The sequence below is a fragment of the Rousettus aegyptiacus genome, unplaced genomic scaffold (genome assembly GCF_014176215.1).
Source record: "Rousettus aegyptiacus isolate mRouAeg1 unplaced genomic scaffold, mRouAeg1.p scaffold_m13_p_5, whole genome shotgun sequence".
Lineage (NCBI taxonomy): Eukaryota > Metazoa > Chordata > Mammalia > Chiroptera > Pteropodidae > Rousettus > Rousettus aegyptiacus.
The window spans coordinates 12,909,645-12,926,139 of record NW_023416308.1 but is presented as its reverse complement, the minus strand read 5'-3'; the positions used below and the strand labels follow the sequence as shown (position 1 = coordinate 12,926,139).

General features: G+C 51.6%; 1 protein-coding gene across 1 annotated transcript in view; it reads left to right on the top strand.

Annotated features, from left to right (window-relative positions):
• The window catches only part of HIC2 (HIC ZBTB transcriptional repressor 2), a 28,194-nt gene extending 19,952 nt beyond the window's left edge, over positions 1 to 8,242 (top strand). Inside the window, exon 3 of the mRNA XM_016120123.2 lies at positions 1,726 to 8,242. Coding sequence (XP_015975609.1) covers positions 1,726 to 3,550 — 1,825 coding nt within the window. The 3' untranslated portion in view covers positions 3,551 to 8,242. The remainder of the gene's footprint in view (positions 1 to 1,725) is intronic.
• The last annotated feature ends 8,253 nt before the right edge of the window (positions 8,243 to 16,495 follow it).

Here is a 16,495-nt window from a genome sequence, read left to right as displayed (position 1 = left end):
TCATCCACCTGCTTCTTCTGCTGGGGGCGTTCTGGGCAGCCTGCAGCCCGGAAGCTCTGAGGCTGCATCCTGGCCTGCGGTCTTATGTGCATGCAGTGCTGGGCAGCGTGGAGGGGAGGCTGGGGTATAGGGAGGAGGGGCCACTGTGGGCTCACAGGCTTTTGGAAGATGAGACCTCCTGACCTCACCCATCTATTTGCCAGGCTCAGAGCACCAGGCGTCCTGGGTGTTGGTAGAGCTGACATTGCATTTTCTTTGGGCCAGGTGTTCTGGACAGTGTGGAAGCCATGCCTTGGGCTTTGTCCCTGCCTGGCTGGCTATAGGGTGGGGAGTAGCAGAAGGTTGATTCCCATGGGACCTGGGCTCCAGCTTCTGAGCCCTGGCTTAGCAGCCTTGCAGAACCGGGCTGTCCTAGGAGATGTTTGCTGCCTCCTGCTGTCAGCCCCTGGTGGGGTCTGACACTCACATGTGTTCAGGGCGAGCTCCGAAGCCACCTTTGGGGTGTGAATGATCGCTAGGGTTTCCTTTTATCTTTGCAAACAAATGCAGGTGTGGGGCAAGGGGAAGCGTTTGTGTCACAGGGAGGCAGGGTGGGTACAATACCTCTAGGCAGGAGGTCCCAGCTGGGGCAAGGCTCAGAGTACTCAGTTACTTTCAGAGATTGGGCCCTGAGCAGGAGGTGAAGGTACCTTTATCAGCTCTGTCATATAGAATTGCCTGTGGGATGGTTCATGTTCCCTGAGGGGCTGGAGAAGGTAGGGAGCCATGGCCCTGTGTTGCAGACCCTGCCACACATACAGCCAGCCCAGCCTGCAGGGTTCCTGAGGAGGCCAGAGGCCTCTGCATGTTTATTATTTAATGACATCAGTTAGTGTCTGCACCAGTCTGGTGTTGCCAGCTGACCATCTTTTCCAGGCCCAGACTGCACTGCCCTGCACAGAAAGGACCCAGGACCCAGGCAGTGCCAGGGCCTTGGCCAGGCCACCTTTTCTGCCCAGCATCCAGAGGCCCAGACCAGTCTCTGTGCTCACACAGGGACGAGGCCCTTATGTGGTGGGGGCAGGTACTAGTGAGGGATGGCATGTGGGCTGCAGTGTCTGGGAGGTGGTAGTGTGATGTTGGCCAATCTGAAAGCTTGGGAAGCCTCTACGGTTGTTGAGAGGCGGCCAGTGTGGAGCAGAGTTTACAGACCAGAGGCTGCATATCTGATTTGGCTCACGTGATTTTTTAGGGAAAAGGACCTTCATTTAGCATTGGGAGATTTCACCTAAAAATCTAAATTTCAAGCTCGTCCTCAAAGCTGGGAAGCTGCATGCTCACAGAAGTCGGCCTACTCAAGCCTGCTCCCCTCAGTCCCTGCCAGTTTCCAGCACCTCATAGTCCTCTGCTGGTCATTTTTGGGTCCCCGTAGACTTCCTTTAGCATGGAGACAGTACCCTGGGCTGTGGAGCCAAGTTCAATCTCAGTTTCTCTACTTGGCACTGAGTGACTTTCATTGCCCTGCTTCCATTTTCTTATTGGTACAAATGAGGCCAGGACCTTCTCAACCAGAGTGAGTCCTCTGTGACCACTGTGAGTTCACTGCCCATGTACTATACCCAGAAGGTTGTCATTAGCCAGGTCAGCACGGAGGTCCCTCTGAGTGCCACTGGGGCACACCTTGGCCTTGACCCTTGCACGAGGGTGCTGGTTAGCTAATGTGTGCATGCCTGTTCTTGCCCCCAGGTGGTACGCGTGGGCAGGGCGCGGGGACATGGGGCCCGACATGGAGTTGCCCAGCCACTCAAAACAGCTCCTACTGCAGCTGAACCAGCAGAGGACAAAGGGCTTCTTGTGTGACGTCATCATCATGGTGGAGAACTCCATCTTCCGGGCCCACAAGAACGTCCTGGCCGCCAGCAGCATCTACTTCAAGTCCCTGGTCCTGCATGACAACCTCATCAACCTGGACACGGACATGGTCAGCTCCACAGTGTTCCAGCAGATCCTGGACTTCATCTATACAGGCAAGCTGCTGCCCAGCGACCAGCCAGCCGAACCCAACTTCAGCACTCTCCTCACTGCCGCCAGCTACCTCCAGCTGCCTGAGTTGGCAGCCCTCTGCCGCCGCAAGCTCAAGCGAGCCGGCAAGCCGTTTGGCTCTGGACGGGTGGGGGCCACCGGCATGGGACGGCCCCCCCGCAGCCAACGGCTGTCCACAGCCTCCGTCATCCAGGCTCGGTATCCAGGGCTCATGGATGGGCGCAAAGGGGCCCACACCCCCCAAGAGCTCCCCCAGGCCAAAGGCTCAGATGATGAGCTCTTCCTCGGTGGCTCCAGCCAGGAGAGTGTGCATGGCCTGGTCCGGGCTGTCTGTCCAGCCAGCGGGGAGGCCGGCCTGGGCAGCTGTAGCACCAATGGGAGCAGTGGGGGCTGCGAGCAGGAGCTGGGCCTGGACCTGTCCAAGAAGAGTCCCCCCTTGCCTCCCGCCACCCCTGGTCCCCCCCTCACCCCTGATGACCCAGCCCAGCTGAGCGACAGTCAGCATGGCTCTCCCCTCTCAGCCTCCGCCCCTCCCATTGCCAACAGTGCCTCTTACGCTGAACTGGGGGGCACCCCCAGTGAGCCCATGGATCTGGAGGGGGCTGAGGACAACCACCTGAGCCTGCTGGAGGGGCCTGGCGGGCAGCCCCGGAAGAGCCTCCGGCACTCTGCCCGCAAGAAGGAATGGAGCAAGAAGGAACCCATGGCTGGTTCCCCCTTTGAGCGGAGAGAAGCAGGGCCCAAGGGCCCCTGCCCAGGGGAAGAGAGTGAGGGGCTCGGGGACAGGGTTCCCAACGGCATCCTCGCCAACAGTGTGGCAGGGGGCGGCCCCAGTGGGCCCTACGGGGATCCCCCGTACCCCTGCAAGGAGGAAGAGGAGAATGGCAAGGACGGGAGTGAGGACAGCGGGCAGAGTGGGAGCGAGGGGGGAAGCGGCCATACCAGCGCCCACTACATGTACCGGCAGGAGGGCTACGAGACGGTGTCCTACGGGGACAACCTGTACGTGTGCATTCCCTGCGCCAAAGGCTTCCCCAGCTCCGAGCAGCTCAACGCCCACGTGGAGACACACACGGAAGAGGAGCTGTTCATCAAGGAGGAAGGTGCCTATGAGACGGGCAGTGGGGGCGCTGAGGAGGAGGCCGAGGACCTGTCAGCACCCAGCACAGCCTATGCAGCTGAGCCCCGGCCCTTCAAGTGCTCAGTGTGTGAGAAGACCTACAAGGACCCCGCCACCCTGCGGCAGCATGAGAAGACGCACTGGCTGACTCGGCCCTTCCCCTGCAACATCTGCGGCAAGATGTTCACACAGCGTGGCACCATGACACGCCACATGCGCAGCCACCTGGGCCTGAAGCCCTTTGCCTGTGACGAGTGCGGCATGCGCTTCACCCGCCAGTACCGCCTGACCGAGCACATGCGTGTGCACTCAGGTGAGAAGCCCTACGAGTGCCAGCTCTGCGGGGGCAAGTTTACCCAGCAGCGCAACCTCATCAGCCACCTGCGCATGCACACCTCCCCCTCCTAGAAGCCAAAGACCTTCTCCGGCCCTTGGGTGCCCTCTGCAGACGCGCCCTTGGGAACAACGGAAGGAAGAAGCAAGGAGGCCGAGTGGGCGGACCCGGACCCCAGGTCCAGTGGGGGTGGCTCTTGGCAGCACCTCCGGCCAGCCCCCCCTACCCAGAGCTTTAATCCACAGTCTGTACCAAGGGAAGAGAGCGGAAGGAGGCCGGGTCCCAAGCCCCGCAGGTGTATTGTGGGTGTGCAGTCTACCTCCGGATCCCGCCCAGGGCCCCGGCTCCCCACCAGGGCCGCCTCAGGGCCTGTGGGAGTGGGTCACGGGGTTCTCAGGGACCCGGCCTTTTTCCCCTGCAGGTCAGGTTGGAGCAGGGGGTAGTGGGGACCTCCCCCCATGCTGGGAGGATCAGGGCTGCCCTTGGCCAGGGCCAGTGTCCCTGTGCGTACTAGTGCTAGTCTGTGTGCGGGCCACCTTGGCTCTATGGAGAGCAGTGGTGGATGGGAGGGGATGGAGCCCTCTCTTCTCGAGCCAGGGGGGCCCCCACCACCTACCTCTCCATAACTAAAGAGCCCTCCGGGCCTGTGTTGCTGTTATTCCTACTGATCTGTTCCTTTTTTCTTTATGAATTTTGTTTTTTAAACCAAAACCAACAAGAGTTTATTTTCCTCCCGGCCCCTCGGGGGCTGAGCCTGGGTCTGCAGACTGAATGTATGGGGCAGCTGCCCCTCCCGCCCCCCGCCCCGGCTGCAGGCCGCAGGGCGCCCACCCTCCAGGCCCCAGAAGCCCTTCTTGGCCAAAGGCTTCCCTGGGCCCCGAGCCCCGCCTCGGCTGCCTCAGGAGAGAGAGTGCTTTTCCTATAGTTTCCGAGGAATCTTTGTTTAGAGGTACTTGTTTTTTATTAAGAGAAAAACCAGTGTAACGTTTATGTGAATGTTTGAACTGGAAGGTCTGGGGTTCATGGGGGGAGGGGGGAGGCTGGACTGGGCGCCAGGGCCGTTGGTACTCTCGTTTTCCTTTTCTTTGTGCGTGTGGTGTGCGCGGTGCGTGTGGACAGACGTTGCGCTTTCCTTCTTCCTTACCTGTCAAGGTGGAGAGACTTCTGACCTTTTGCTACCTCTTGAATTCATGAGAACAGTAAGTTGGTGACTGGCAGTTGAGGCTGTGACACTTTTGTTTTCCTCCCATTAGTGCGCACAAGAAGACGTGCATTTGAGTGAGCCAGGCTCGCAGTGGCAGAGCAGGCCTCCTGGGCTTGGCCGAGACCCAGCGCCGGGCCCCCCCAAGTACATGCTCTCAGTGGGCTCCTGCAGCTGCAGAGTCTCCAGGTTCCTGTGTGGGTTTTCTCCTGAGCATAGGGCTAGCCTTGGCCACCCCGAGAGTGTTTTGAGTGTGCAGCTGAGTGCCAGGGAACCCCCACAGCTCCATTCTGGGGTCCGGGTGAGGGTGTGAGTGCTCTAGCTCCGTGGGAGCTCCTCGCGAGGGCCAGGATGAGGCGGAAGTGAGCCCCCCCCATCCTGTCCCCTAGGCATGCAAGAGCTTGAGTGGCAGCCCCACTTAGTGGAGTTGTAGGGAGGGGCTGGCTGAAGCATCTGTACCCCCTGGGGGACAGGGAGGGGACCTGCCCTGCTTGAGCTTTGGCTCTAGGCAGTCCTGGTCTACAGCCACTCTGTTAGAAGGCTTGGCTGCCTCACATGGGCTCATGCCTGTCTGGGGTTTAACCCCTTGCCCCCTCACCATGGGGTTTCTCTGCCAGCCTCAGGCACCTCTGTGGGCCCAGAACCTGGCTCTAAAGGCCAGACTAAGGTTGCTGGAGTCGGCTCCACTGTCCTCAGCTGACTGGAGCCACAAGGTTGGGCCAGCAGCTTTATCTTTTTTGTTTCATTCTTTTACCTCTTTTTTTTCTTTCTATTTTTAAGTTCAGACCAAAAAATTCCAGAGTCATCCCCTACCCCCACCCCTCCAGAGACCCTCCAGCTGAAAACAGAGCCTGAGTTCAGGGACCCGAGTGGTGAATGGCGTGTTTTGGGAGTGAGGGCTCCTGACTGAGCCCTCCGTGTGGTGCCCCCAGACCTGAGCCAGCTCCTCTTCCCTTTGGGTAGGAAACGGAGGACTGGACCCAGGGTCTCTTGTTCCAGCAGGCCAGTGAGGGGGCAGGGCCTGTCCCAGGTCCCTCCGCTTCCCTGACCCCTCCCCACTCCATCAGCACTTAAACCACACGACACAAAGTCTGTACTGCACGGGAGGTATGCACACACCCGGCCTGTGTGTGGCCTCCTGCGCTGTGGGCAGCCGCAAACGTGAGGTGACTTGTGAAAGTAGGTGATTCATTTGCAGAGCTTCAGGGACTGGGCGCAAAGGCCCCTCACTCAACGACGTTTGTGCGACGTAGTATTGTACCCACCTGAGTATTGTATCGAGCCTTTTCTGTATTTTAACAAGAAAGCAAAACACTAGTTTCCTATTTAAGATTTTAAGGGTTTGTGGGGAGGGTCGGGATTGACACAACACTTGGTTTTGTTTTCTTTTTCCTTTGATTTCATGTGGAGTGTGTGCTTTCGAGAGTGTGCGTGGAGGTGTGTTAAGAGCCTCACAAGGAAATTAGGCCGTTGGAGGCCAAGGGCGGCTTACAATTCTCTGCTTTAGTCACTTAATTCCTGAATGTTTCGGAGAAACAGGAAACAGAAAATAGCAGATGTCATGTAGGAAAGAGAGGATAAACAACAAAAAAAAAAAAGAAAAAAGAAAAGAAAAAAAAAAAAAGCTCATACCCAAATTCACAAAACCTATTTTTTAAACCAAAGCACATTTTGAATGAGTATGGAACCTCAACGGGCTCAGAAAAAAGATACTAATATATTTATCTCATTGTTTACATAAACTTTTACAGTTTCAGACCTCAGCAGCTATAAGGCCAGTTCCAGTGAGTTTCTACCTTCTGCTGGTGGCCCTTCCGAGTCAGCCCTGGAACAACTTGCCGGGCTGGGGAGCAGCGGGGGGGCTGGGGCAGGTGTGAGGCCCCCTGGGTTCGCCTGAGCCCTCCTTCCAGCCATGGGCCTCTCCAAGCCCAGCTGGCACCAAAGAGCTCGGGCCAGTGCTGACCGGCCCTCTGGCCACCAGACCCTAGTCTGGGCTTGGGTCCCGGGAGGCGAGGCCCCACTCCCAGCCCCCGCTGCTCTGCCCGTGACCTGGGGTGGGTTGATATGAGAGTCCCTCAAGCCAAAAAGCCAGGACCTTTGCATCTTCATGACTCTGGCTGGTCCCTGCCCCCGGGGGGATTCCTCCCCCCCACCACTTCCCTGCCCACTGGCAGCAGGAAGGTATCACTGGGCTGGTCCTTACTAACACAGACGGTGCAAACACTCTGAACAGTGTTGTTTTTGTATCAATATGTTTGTGCAGTGATGAATGTATTTATTTCTCAGACTTGGGGCGAGCAAGTGGCAGGCCGGGCTCTGCCACAGTACGCTCCCACCAGACCGAGCCACTGCAAGGGCTCATCCAGGATTGCAAAAAAGGCAAAAAAGAAAAGATGAACCTTTAAGCAAATCTCAGAGACTCACAGCATAGCCATACACCTCAGCCTGTGAAACGAACAATCTGGACCCAGACTGACTTTTCAGAACCTCATACAGCCATGTGTGTGTTTCCCATTTGTCACCGCTGGGGGGCACTGGGCTGTCCTCCGCCCAACCCTGTCAGTATTCACTGGACTTGGCTGAGTACAGGAGTGCGATCTGGGCTGGTTCGCTGGGCTGGCAGACCCCAGCCTGCCTCCCTGAAGCTGTCCTGAGTTGGGGTGAGGCCTGGGCAGCCAGGAGAGCAGGGCTCAGGGAAGAGGCGGCCGCATCCGTCCTGTCCCCCTAGGCTTGTGGGACAAAAGCAGAACAAACAAGGGATCTCAGCCTTGCCGTGCCCCCTGAAGGGACCAAGGCCCTAGCTCTGTTCCTTAGAGTCATGTTGGGGCAGATGTCATTAAACCTGTGAATCCAATGCCAGGAGTGAGGGGATGGAGAGGGACTTACCCAGAGCCTCAGTCTGACATTCCAAATCGGGGGGTGGGTGTGTGCTGTGGGAATTGAGGCTGCCCAGGATCCCCCAGCTTCAGTCACCTCACTTTAATTTTCTACCAGGAACTCCTCCCCCTACCTCACCTTGCTATTTATTGCTGTAATTTATTGACCTCAAAAATGCTGCATAACAGACCTCACTTGGGGCAGAGAGGATCCCTAGGGCTCCCTCCCCTCCACTTGGCGGGGCCCTGTGGGGCCAGGTGCTGAGGGGAACCTCTCCGTACCCCACCTATCACTTGCTTTCCCCTTCCCCCTTGGGGGACCCCAGGTTGGGCATTGACCCATTCATAAATACCTCGAGGGGGAGGGAGAGGGATGGGGTTATAGCTGTTTTGTTTAATCCCAATTGGAAGAGGGATCATGTCCTATTTTGTGTCCTTCCCAGAAAGGGGGGAGGACACCATGATCGCACTCCTGTACTAGCCACCGCCGCTGTTAGTCATTACATTGAGTTCACTTCCCTTGAGAGTTTGGATTAATTCAGGTCAGAGCTGCAAGTTTGCAGCCCTCAAGTGTCATAGAAAAGCAATTCACCGACTGATCTCTCCATTCAGAAGCGTGCAGTCTTAATGTACAGTGATGAGAAACTGTTATTTTATGATCTTTTCATTAAAAGCTTGATTGAAAATTATCTTTTGCGGGGTCTGTGTTCTGTGTCTGTTCTTTCTCGCTAAATGAGAGACTGCTTTACTTTGTCTAGTGCTTCTAAGACGTAGATGGGTGGGAGTTGGGATGGGCATGTGCCACCACCGTCCTCAGGGCAGGTTTCAGATGTGCTGGGACCTCACTTGGTAGCATGTGTGCACCCTGAGGTTGGGTGCTGGTCCAGGGAACAAGCACTCGGGTTGGCATCCAATAGGGCACTGTTGGCCTCTGTTGGCTGAGGCAGGTTAGGAAGCAATGGATATGTAGATAGCGGCAGGGACCTGGTGGCCTGGATGAGGGGAGGTCTGGCTCATGCCCAGGACCACCTGTTTGAGCAGCAGAGTGGGGCTGAGGCAGGGTGGGGGGCTCTCATGCCCACTGCTCCCTCCTGATCTTTCCTGCTTGGCCTCGGGGTCAGGGGAAGTGGGGTGGAATGAAAAGAGGATAATCTTCGTCTTCCCCTGGGGCAGGGACAATAAATAGATCTCATTCCCTGGGGGACTGTCCAGCCACCAGGGCGAGAATCCCAGGATGAGTGAAGGTGCTGGAGGAGGATTGGGGATGGGTCCAGGAGGGCAGTTAACCAGCTTAGACCCCTGACACATGGACTGCAGGTGTTCACGTGTCTCCAGGGCAGCAGCAGATGAGCCCGGGACCCCAGCCCTCCAGCAGAACATGGACATCGCTACTCTAAATCATGGTGCCATTCGGTTGTTGAAAAAATTTTGGGGGTGGGGGGAGGGTGTTTATCAAAGCAATATTTAAAGTTTAAATAATCAAAAGCCTTAAGACAAAAACAGTTTTTGTCCCCCCAACCCTACTGCACATTATGCAGGCAACAACTTTTAACATTTTCTGCATTTGTCTCCACATTTCTAGAGTCTTGCACTGCTGTCTTTATTCATCCTTTTTAGAGTTCGGACTTATAGATGAGGATGTTACTTTGCTTCATTTGTACCCTCGCCCTCTCCCCTTATATTCCTGAAGTAGTTTAATTCGATCTAGGGGTTTCAAACCTTTTCTATAAGGTAGCCAGATAGTGAATATTTTAGGCTTTAAGGGCCAAGCAGTCTCTGGTGACTATTCAGCTCTGCAGTCACAATACGAAAGCAGCCGTCAACAGTGTAAGCAGATGGACACAGCCGTGTTCCATTTAATTTTGTATAAAAACTGATGCAATGTGCAGTTTGCCAATTCATACTTGTTATCACTGTGTAACTTTGTATACTGCTGAGCCAAGTGGCGTACTGGGTCTTTTTTTGTACAGTTTCTTATTTTTCTTGAGGTTAATAATTATCTTTCTTTTTCAATAGCTTGGTTTGATTTGAATCCCCATCTTCCTTCACCTTTTAACTCTGTGAAATGTCTCCCAGTACAGTTTTCCAAGAATCAGACACTATCTGTTCTGCATTTTTTTCCTCAGGGGACTTCCCTCTGGAGCTTGCCGTTGTCCTGAATGGATTGTCTTTGTGTCCTGCATTGGAAGTCCTGCTTTGTGGACCCCATGTGTTCTTGAGTTACATGCTTGTTTTGGTAGCACATTTCCCCCAGTACCATCCTGAGAAACAACACGTAAGAACTGTTTTTTTTTTAGATCTTGAATGTCGGAAATGGTTTGAAACTACCCAGAATTGATATTTTGCCTGGGTATAGAATTGAAGGTTTGATATCATTTTCCTGCTGAAGTTTGAAGGTGTGGCTCCATTGGCCTCTTATCTTCCAGTGTCATGAGAAATCCAGTTCCCAATGTCTCTAATTTAGATAATTTGTCCATTCATTGGGCTGCACACCTAATGGGTTGGTTTCACTCTGGAGACTCACTACCTTCAGTAAAGTCTTACTGATTCTTAAAAAATACCTCAGCAATTATTTTTAATTTCCTTTTTTCCATTCCTTGATTGTTACATTTCATTCTCTTTTCATGAATGTAACCTCTTCCTTCTAAGTAATAATTTAAAAAATTTTCTTCCATGCCTTGCACTGTATCTAGTTCTCATTTAGAGTCCTACTTTTCGAGTTGTTTTTATCCTTTCAAAAATTATGTTAAAGGCTTTCCTCAAGTGTTGGGTGACCTTGGCAGGGTCTCATTTAAGAATGAAACCCTAGAAAGTTGTTTGGAACCAGTCAAATGGTCACCTAAGACATGTGGGTTGGAGGGAGGTAAGATCACTTTCATGTGAAATGAACCAGCCATGGTGGTTCTGACAGAGAAGGACCAATGCAAAGGACCTTATGCTAAACTATCCTGGAGCTTCTTAGCATCAGAGCCTTGGAGAATGCTCTAGAGAAGGGTGCAAGATGAGACGAAATACTCCGTTGCAGCCTGATCTGTGCTATTCACCCAACTAGCACAGGCCAGCCTTGGCCCGTATCCCTGGGCCTGGGGGAGGAAGGAGCCAGCTAGGAGGTGGTGCCCCCACTCCCCACCAGGAACCTGTACGAACCATGCACTGAATTGGGAGGTCATCAAAGTGGGAGGCCACCGAGTAGCTAGCTGGAGGAAGGTAGTCACTCAGGCTGAGACAGCACATACACTCTTCATGGGGGCAAAGGGGCCAGGTGCCCTAGACAGGCCAGTATGAAGGGGGGTGGGGCGAAGGTTACCTGGCTGAGTGTGATCAGTGGTCAGTGTGGGGAGAACCAAGAATTGACTGTTGCCCGAGGGGACTGAGACTAAAAGAAGCTACGATATTGGTTTCCTCCCCCAGGGTGTGAGGGAGACCTCAGTGCAGAGAAGGGGCTTCAACAGGGAGGCCACTCAACCCTTTTTAGCAAATAGTTGCTTACGTGGAAGGTCTTCCATTATTTGATGTGTCATAGTTTACTTAAACCATTTTCTACTTGGGGGCAAAAATAAGTTTCAAATACAAAAAAGGCATCTGCACAGTGGGCACAGATTCTGTAATTGTTCTTTCTCTTATTCGACAAACATTTATTGATTTAGCATCATAGATGTTCTCACAAGGCTGTGCAGTAAACATGAAATTACTGCATTAACCATAAAGACGAGGGCGGAGTGGGCTACGTGCCTGGTCTGGCTGTGGAGTGGAGAGTGGGGTCCTGTGCTGGGAAGCAGGTGGATACACAGCTGAGATCTAGGTGTTGGCTTTATGGGAGTTTGCTTTAAAAATCTCAGCTTTTCTATGTTTGAAAATTTTCATAAATTCATAAGTTACTTAAATTCTTAACATTCACAAATGTTGGAAGAAATGTCACCTACATGTACTAGACTATTATAATCAATTATACTTTTGAAAGTTCCAAAACATTGAGAAATTTCTAGGTTAAAAAAAAATTTCTAGGGCAGTGCAAGATTTACCTTCAGCCGACACCATGTCCCCTTCCTGTTCTGAGCTGCCCTCTGTGGGATGGTTCTAGTCAGGCCAGTGTCACCCTGATAGACACCTGGAAGTGGACATGGCCATGCAAGGAGGAGACAGGGCCTAACCGAGCCTGGCAGAGGAGGGGGCTCTCGAAGAAGAGGATATTGAACCTGAGTCCTGAAGAAAGGCCGGAAATGGGCCACATAAGCTGACTGAGAAGACAGGCAGGTGCTTCCAGTGAGGATCTAGGAGAGCAAAGGCACAGTGGCTGTGCAAATTAGACCCCAGTGTCCTCTGCCCTGGGTTTGGCGGTTCCTGGCAGGACTTGGAGGCACCAAGGCCAGGAGTTTTTCTATTTCCGCGGCTACTGTTGCCCGTGCCCAGCCCAGATCTCCAAGCCACTGAGGGGAAATGGTTTAGGTTTCATGGTTCCTGAATAGCATAATTGGCCTCAGGCTCGCTCCCCACCCCCCTCACCCCCACTAGGCAAGCATAGATTTCTCCTGGTCCAGATGAAGGTGTAAGGGGGTAGGAGTGGGTGGGAAGGGGTCAGCAGCCCGGAGAGACCCCTCCCCCTGCATGCATCCCCAGAAGTGCCTATGAGCTCATCCTCTTTGGCTGCAGAAAATTCAGTAGAGGGTGGGCCAGTGTCATTGCCCATTATGACTAGATGCTGCTTCTAGCTTCTCTCCTGAGCTCAAGTAGGGACATGGGCACCTGCTTTGCCACTATCTAGTAACCTGTCATCACTGAGCCTCGGTTTCCCCATTTGCGATTCTCCAACGGGATCATGATGCCTGCCCAGCAGAGTTGGTCAGGGTCTTGAGGATGCTACAGACAAAGGTAGGAGACCACCATGCGGCTGGGCCTGGAGGGAGAAGTGACACAGGGCACTGGAGGTGTGGCACTCTCCCACAGGACTGACTGTAGAAGTGTCCTCTAACGGGATGTCAGCATATTCTCCAGGAGCCGCAGGAAGATAGAAAAAGAAGCAAGTGAAACAGATTTTAATATATTTCATTGGACCCAAAATACTTGAAATATTTCAAATATGTAGTCAATATAAACATTATTGACTTGTGTATTTTATAGTGCCTCACATCTTGGTTTGGACTAAGCTACTTTCTGCGGTTCAGCAGCCATCTAGGACCTCACATCTTGGAGTGAAGTGGGGTGTCTTAGTGCCAGAGGCGGCTGACACCCCGAGGCCTGGATGGTACCAGGCTCAGCGCTCAGAGCTTTAACTGTATAACCTCATTGGCTTCCTCTACCCCTGAGGGAGAGTCTAGTCATAGCCCCACTTTACAGGTAAAGAAACTGAGGCACAGAGTTCGAGGCTGAACCACTGCCAATGCCACCCGCCACAGTTTGAGAAAGTCCCCAAGCTGGAAAGGGCTTCACTCCCAGACTGCTCACAGCGAATCGGTGCCTCACATGGTCTTACTGGATCTGCCGCAGGCTCTCTCCAGTTCCCCGGTCTCCCCTTCTCAGTGCCCACTGTGGTCCCTGCACCCATGGCCGCTCCATAAGAGGGTCTTTCTGTGAAGCTGCTGTGTAAAACTCAGACATGGTCCCTACTACTCTTAGCGGCCTGTGCTAATTTACCCCAGCCCCCAGGTGCTTTGTCCTTACTGTCACCAGTAAGTCCTGGGCCCGTTCCCCTGCAGGATGCTGCTCATGGTGAGCCCACTCCTGGCCACATCTAGAGACAGAGCCACTTGGACAACTATGAATGTGGCTGGGCTCATCACAGGCAAACATGGTGTGACATTGCGTATTAGTGTGTCAGGTGCCCATAACAAACTACTGCAGACCGAGTGGCTCAAACAACAGCAATTTGCTTCTCATGGTTCTAGAGATTGGAGGTCTAAGGTAAAGGTGTCAGCAGGGCCTCGCTCCCCTCAAAGGCAACTGGGGTGGGTCTGTCCTGGCCTGGCTCAGACGTGGTGGTTCCTTAGCGGGAGGCAGCCTCGCTCCAGTCTTCACAGGGGGTTCTACCAGCATGCATCTCATCTCTATATCCAATCTCCCCTTTTTGTAAGGACACCAGGCGCATTGGATTTGGGGCCACCCATTGCAATATAATTTCATCTTAACCAATCACGTTTGCAATAGCACTATTTCCAAATGAGGCCACATTCTTAGGTATAGGGGTTAGGGCTCCAACAAGAGAATTGGGGTGGGGGACACAATTCAACCCATAACACATGTGTGCCACGATTGTCATTTAGAAAATATTTTTTTAAAAGAGCCTTTTCATAATAGTAACAAAACACAAGCTACACAGTCATAACCTTGATAAATGTGCTAACCCTGTCTGAAAATGACAGAAGCTGAAAGAAGACTTGCAGGATTGGACTGAAATGCTCTGTTCTTGGAGCAGATCATTCTCCCCTTTTGATAGACTTAATGTAGGGGACATTTTGCAACCTCAATACAGATCCCAACAAGGTACTTGGGAGAATTTGACAAGACAGTTCTGTAGTTTATCTAGAAAAGAAATGATTGATACTAAACAGTCCTTTACCCCTCCTGGCCTCACGCTGATGAAGAACAGAATCAGCTCCCTGCCCTTTGGGAGAGAAAAACAGCAAAAAACAATAATACCCTACCCCCCCCCCCCCAATGCACACACACATAAACCTGTCTGTTCTGTTGAGGGTGGCCTGTATTACAACCTGAGTCTGGAAATTAAATCTGTGGGGACCTATAACAGAAGCAGATGCCAGGGCCGATGTATGGACTCTTGACAGGTAAAAAAAAGTAAAAATCAGATGCACATTCTCTGGATTCTGATCAATTTGAGTTTGAATCCAGAGGTGGTGGGGGGTACCTTGGGGGACCTCATGCACCCTCGTGTCCCTGTGCAAACAGGACTTACATGCCACCTCCTTGATGATGGAAGGGTCAAAGGAGTTCACAGAATCACGTGCCTTAGGAGGTGGACACTGAGAAAGCACAACTCCTACCCTCCCCCCATTCTGTCCCTGCCCCCACTCCATCCCACCTGGGGTTCACCTTTGAACTCTAGGCGACAGATTCCAACAAAGGAGAAGCCAAGAATAAAGTTGCTTACCCCCCAGTGCTAGTGGCCTGGTTACTGCATGGTGTCATATTCATATAATTACCACCTAGTAACTCGTAATCCTTTACTACAAAACAGACCTCGTGCTGCAAACAAAACAAACCACCCACAAAATTCAATGGCTTAAAACAAGAGCCATTTTATTCTAATTCTCTTGGGTCAGCAACTTGGGTCAGGCTATGCTGGGCTGAGCTGTGTAGTTCTGAAGCTCTTGCCTGGGGTCTGCAGTCATCTCAGGGCCATTTGGGGCTGTGTGATCTGAGGTGGCTGCCAGCCCACCAGGCTTCTTCCCCATGGTTTTAAGAGGCAAGAGGGGCTGACAGACGCTGAGGCCCAGGCTCACATGTCATTTCTGCTTCCTTCTATTGGTCAGATCAAGACACGAGGGTGAGCCCAGATTCATGAGCTGGGAAACAGGCTCTACCTCTTGATGGTGGGACTGCAGAATATTTGTGGTCTTTTTTAATCTATAAGTAACCCAAAGTGACTTCAGTCTTGCTTACATTTCTCAACATTAGTGAGAAGAGACTTAGTTCTTAGATATAGCAGGCTTCCTAAAACTTCACTGGCATGTACAGAGTCATCACTTGCAGAGTCCACCCTCCCTGTGGCCCTCCAATGGCCCCAGGTACAGTATGCATGACCCTTGTCCTCATCCAAGGTCTGTGCATGGCCCCCTCACCCTCAATCCTGTTCTCCTTGTCCTCACCTCCTCAATTTAACTCTGTGTATTTAGTTTATGTAAACATTATGGGCACATCTCATTCTACTTCCTTTTATTTTACCATCTACATACATTATTTTCAGGTTTCTTCATGTTGACTTAATTTGATCCTACATCATTTTAGTTGATCCAAACTATATTTTTTACTTCATGTTTTTACTAAGTAGCCTTCATGAGGTTAAAAATTCCTTTATCCCTTCGAAAAGCCCTTTTAAAATTATCAATAAAAGTTGAACTCTATCCTGTTTTCTGCATCCATTGAAAAGGACCACTAAAACAAGGATGTTCTTCCTTTATCCATGTGGTGAATGACATGGGTTTTCTGGTCTTGATCAATCCCTGGAATAAATTCTGCTTGGTTTGCATTTACCTTTTTAATGCACCTCTTTGGATTTGGTTAGCTAATTGTTTAGGATTTTTGTATCCAAGTTCATAATTGAAATTGGCTAAATAAAAACAGATTTTAAAAGGATGTTTACCTAGTCTCACCAAACAATGAAATAACTGTCTTCTGTTTTCTTTAAAGATCTTGTCTGTAAACCTTATAATCTTAGCTATTTTAGCATTAATGCTAAATCATAGTCTATTTTTTTCATTAAACATCATATCTTTATAAATGCCACAGTAATATTCAAATAGATCATTTTAATTACAATTATTTCCTTTTTGTGATTACTGTAACCACTTCAGTGAACCACTTAATGCCTAATAATTAAAAATATTTTTCTTACCGGTACAAATTCCCAGGAGTGGGGTAAAAAGATACGAACATATTTATGGATCTTGATATATATATATTATTGTCTTTTCCACAGGAGAGATTAATCAGTTTGGAATTGTCATCTGTAATGTGGGGGAACAAATCTTGCCTCAAAATTTCTGCATTAGGTAACACTATTTTATTAAATTTTATAGATCTGATTGTAGCTCTTCCATGAAGGACAACAAATAATATTTAAATGAATGAATGAGCAAATGGCAAAGCGTGATCCCGCCTGACTCACGTCTGGCTCGGCTAGGGATCTTCGCCCCGGCGCCCCCTGCTGCTCATTGTGACGCGGGCCGTGTGCCAGTCCCCCCAGCACGCAGCAGGGGCAGAGTCGGTGG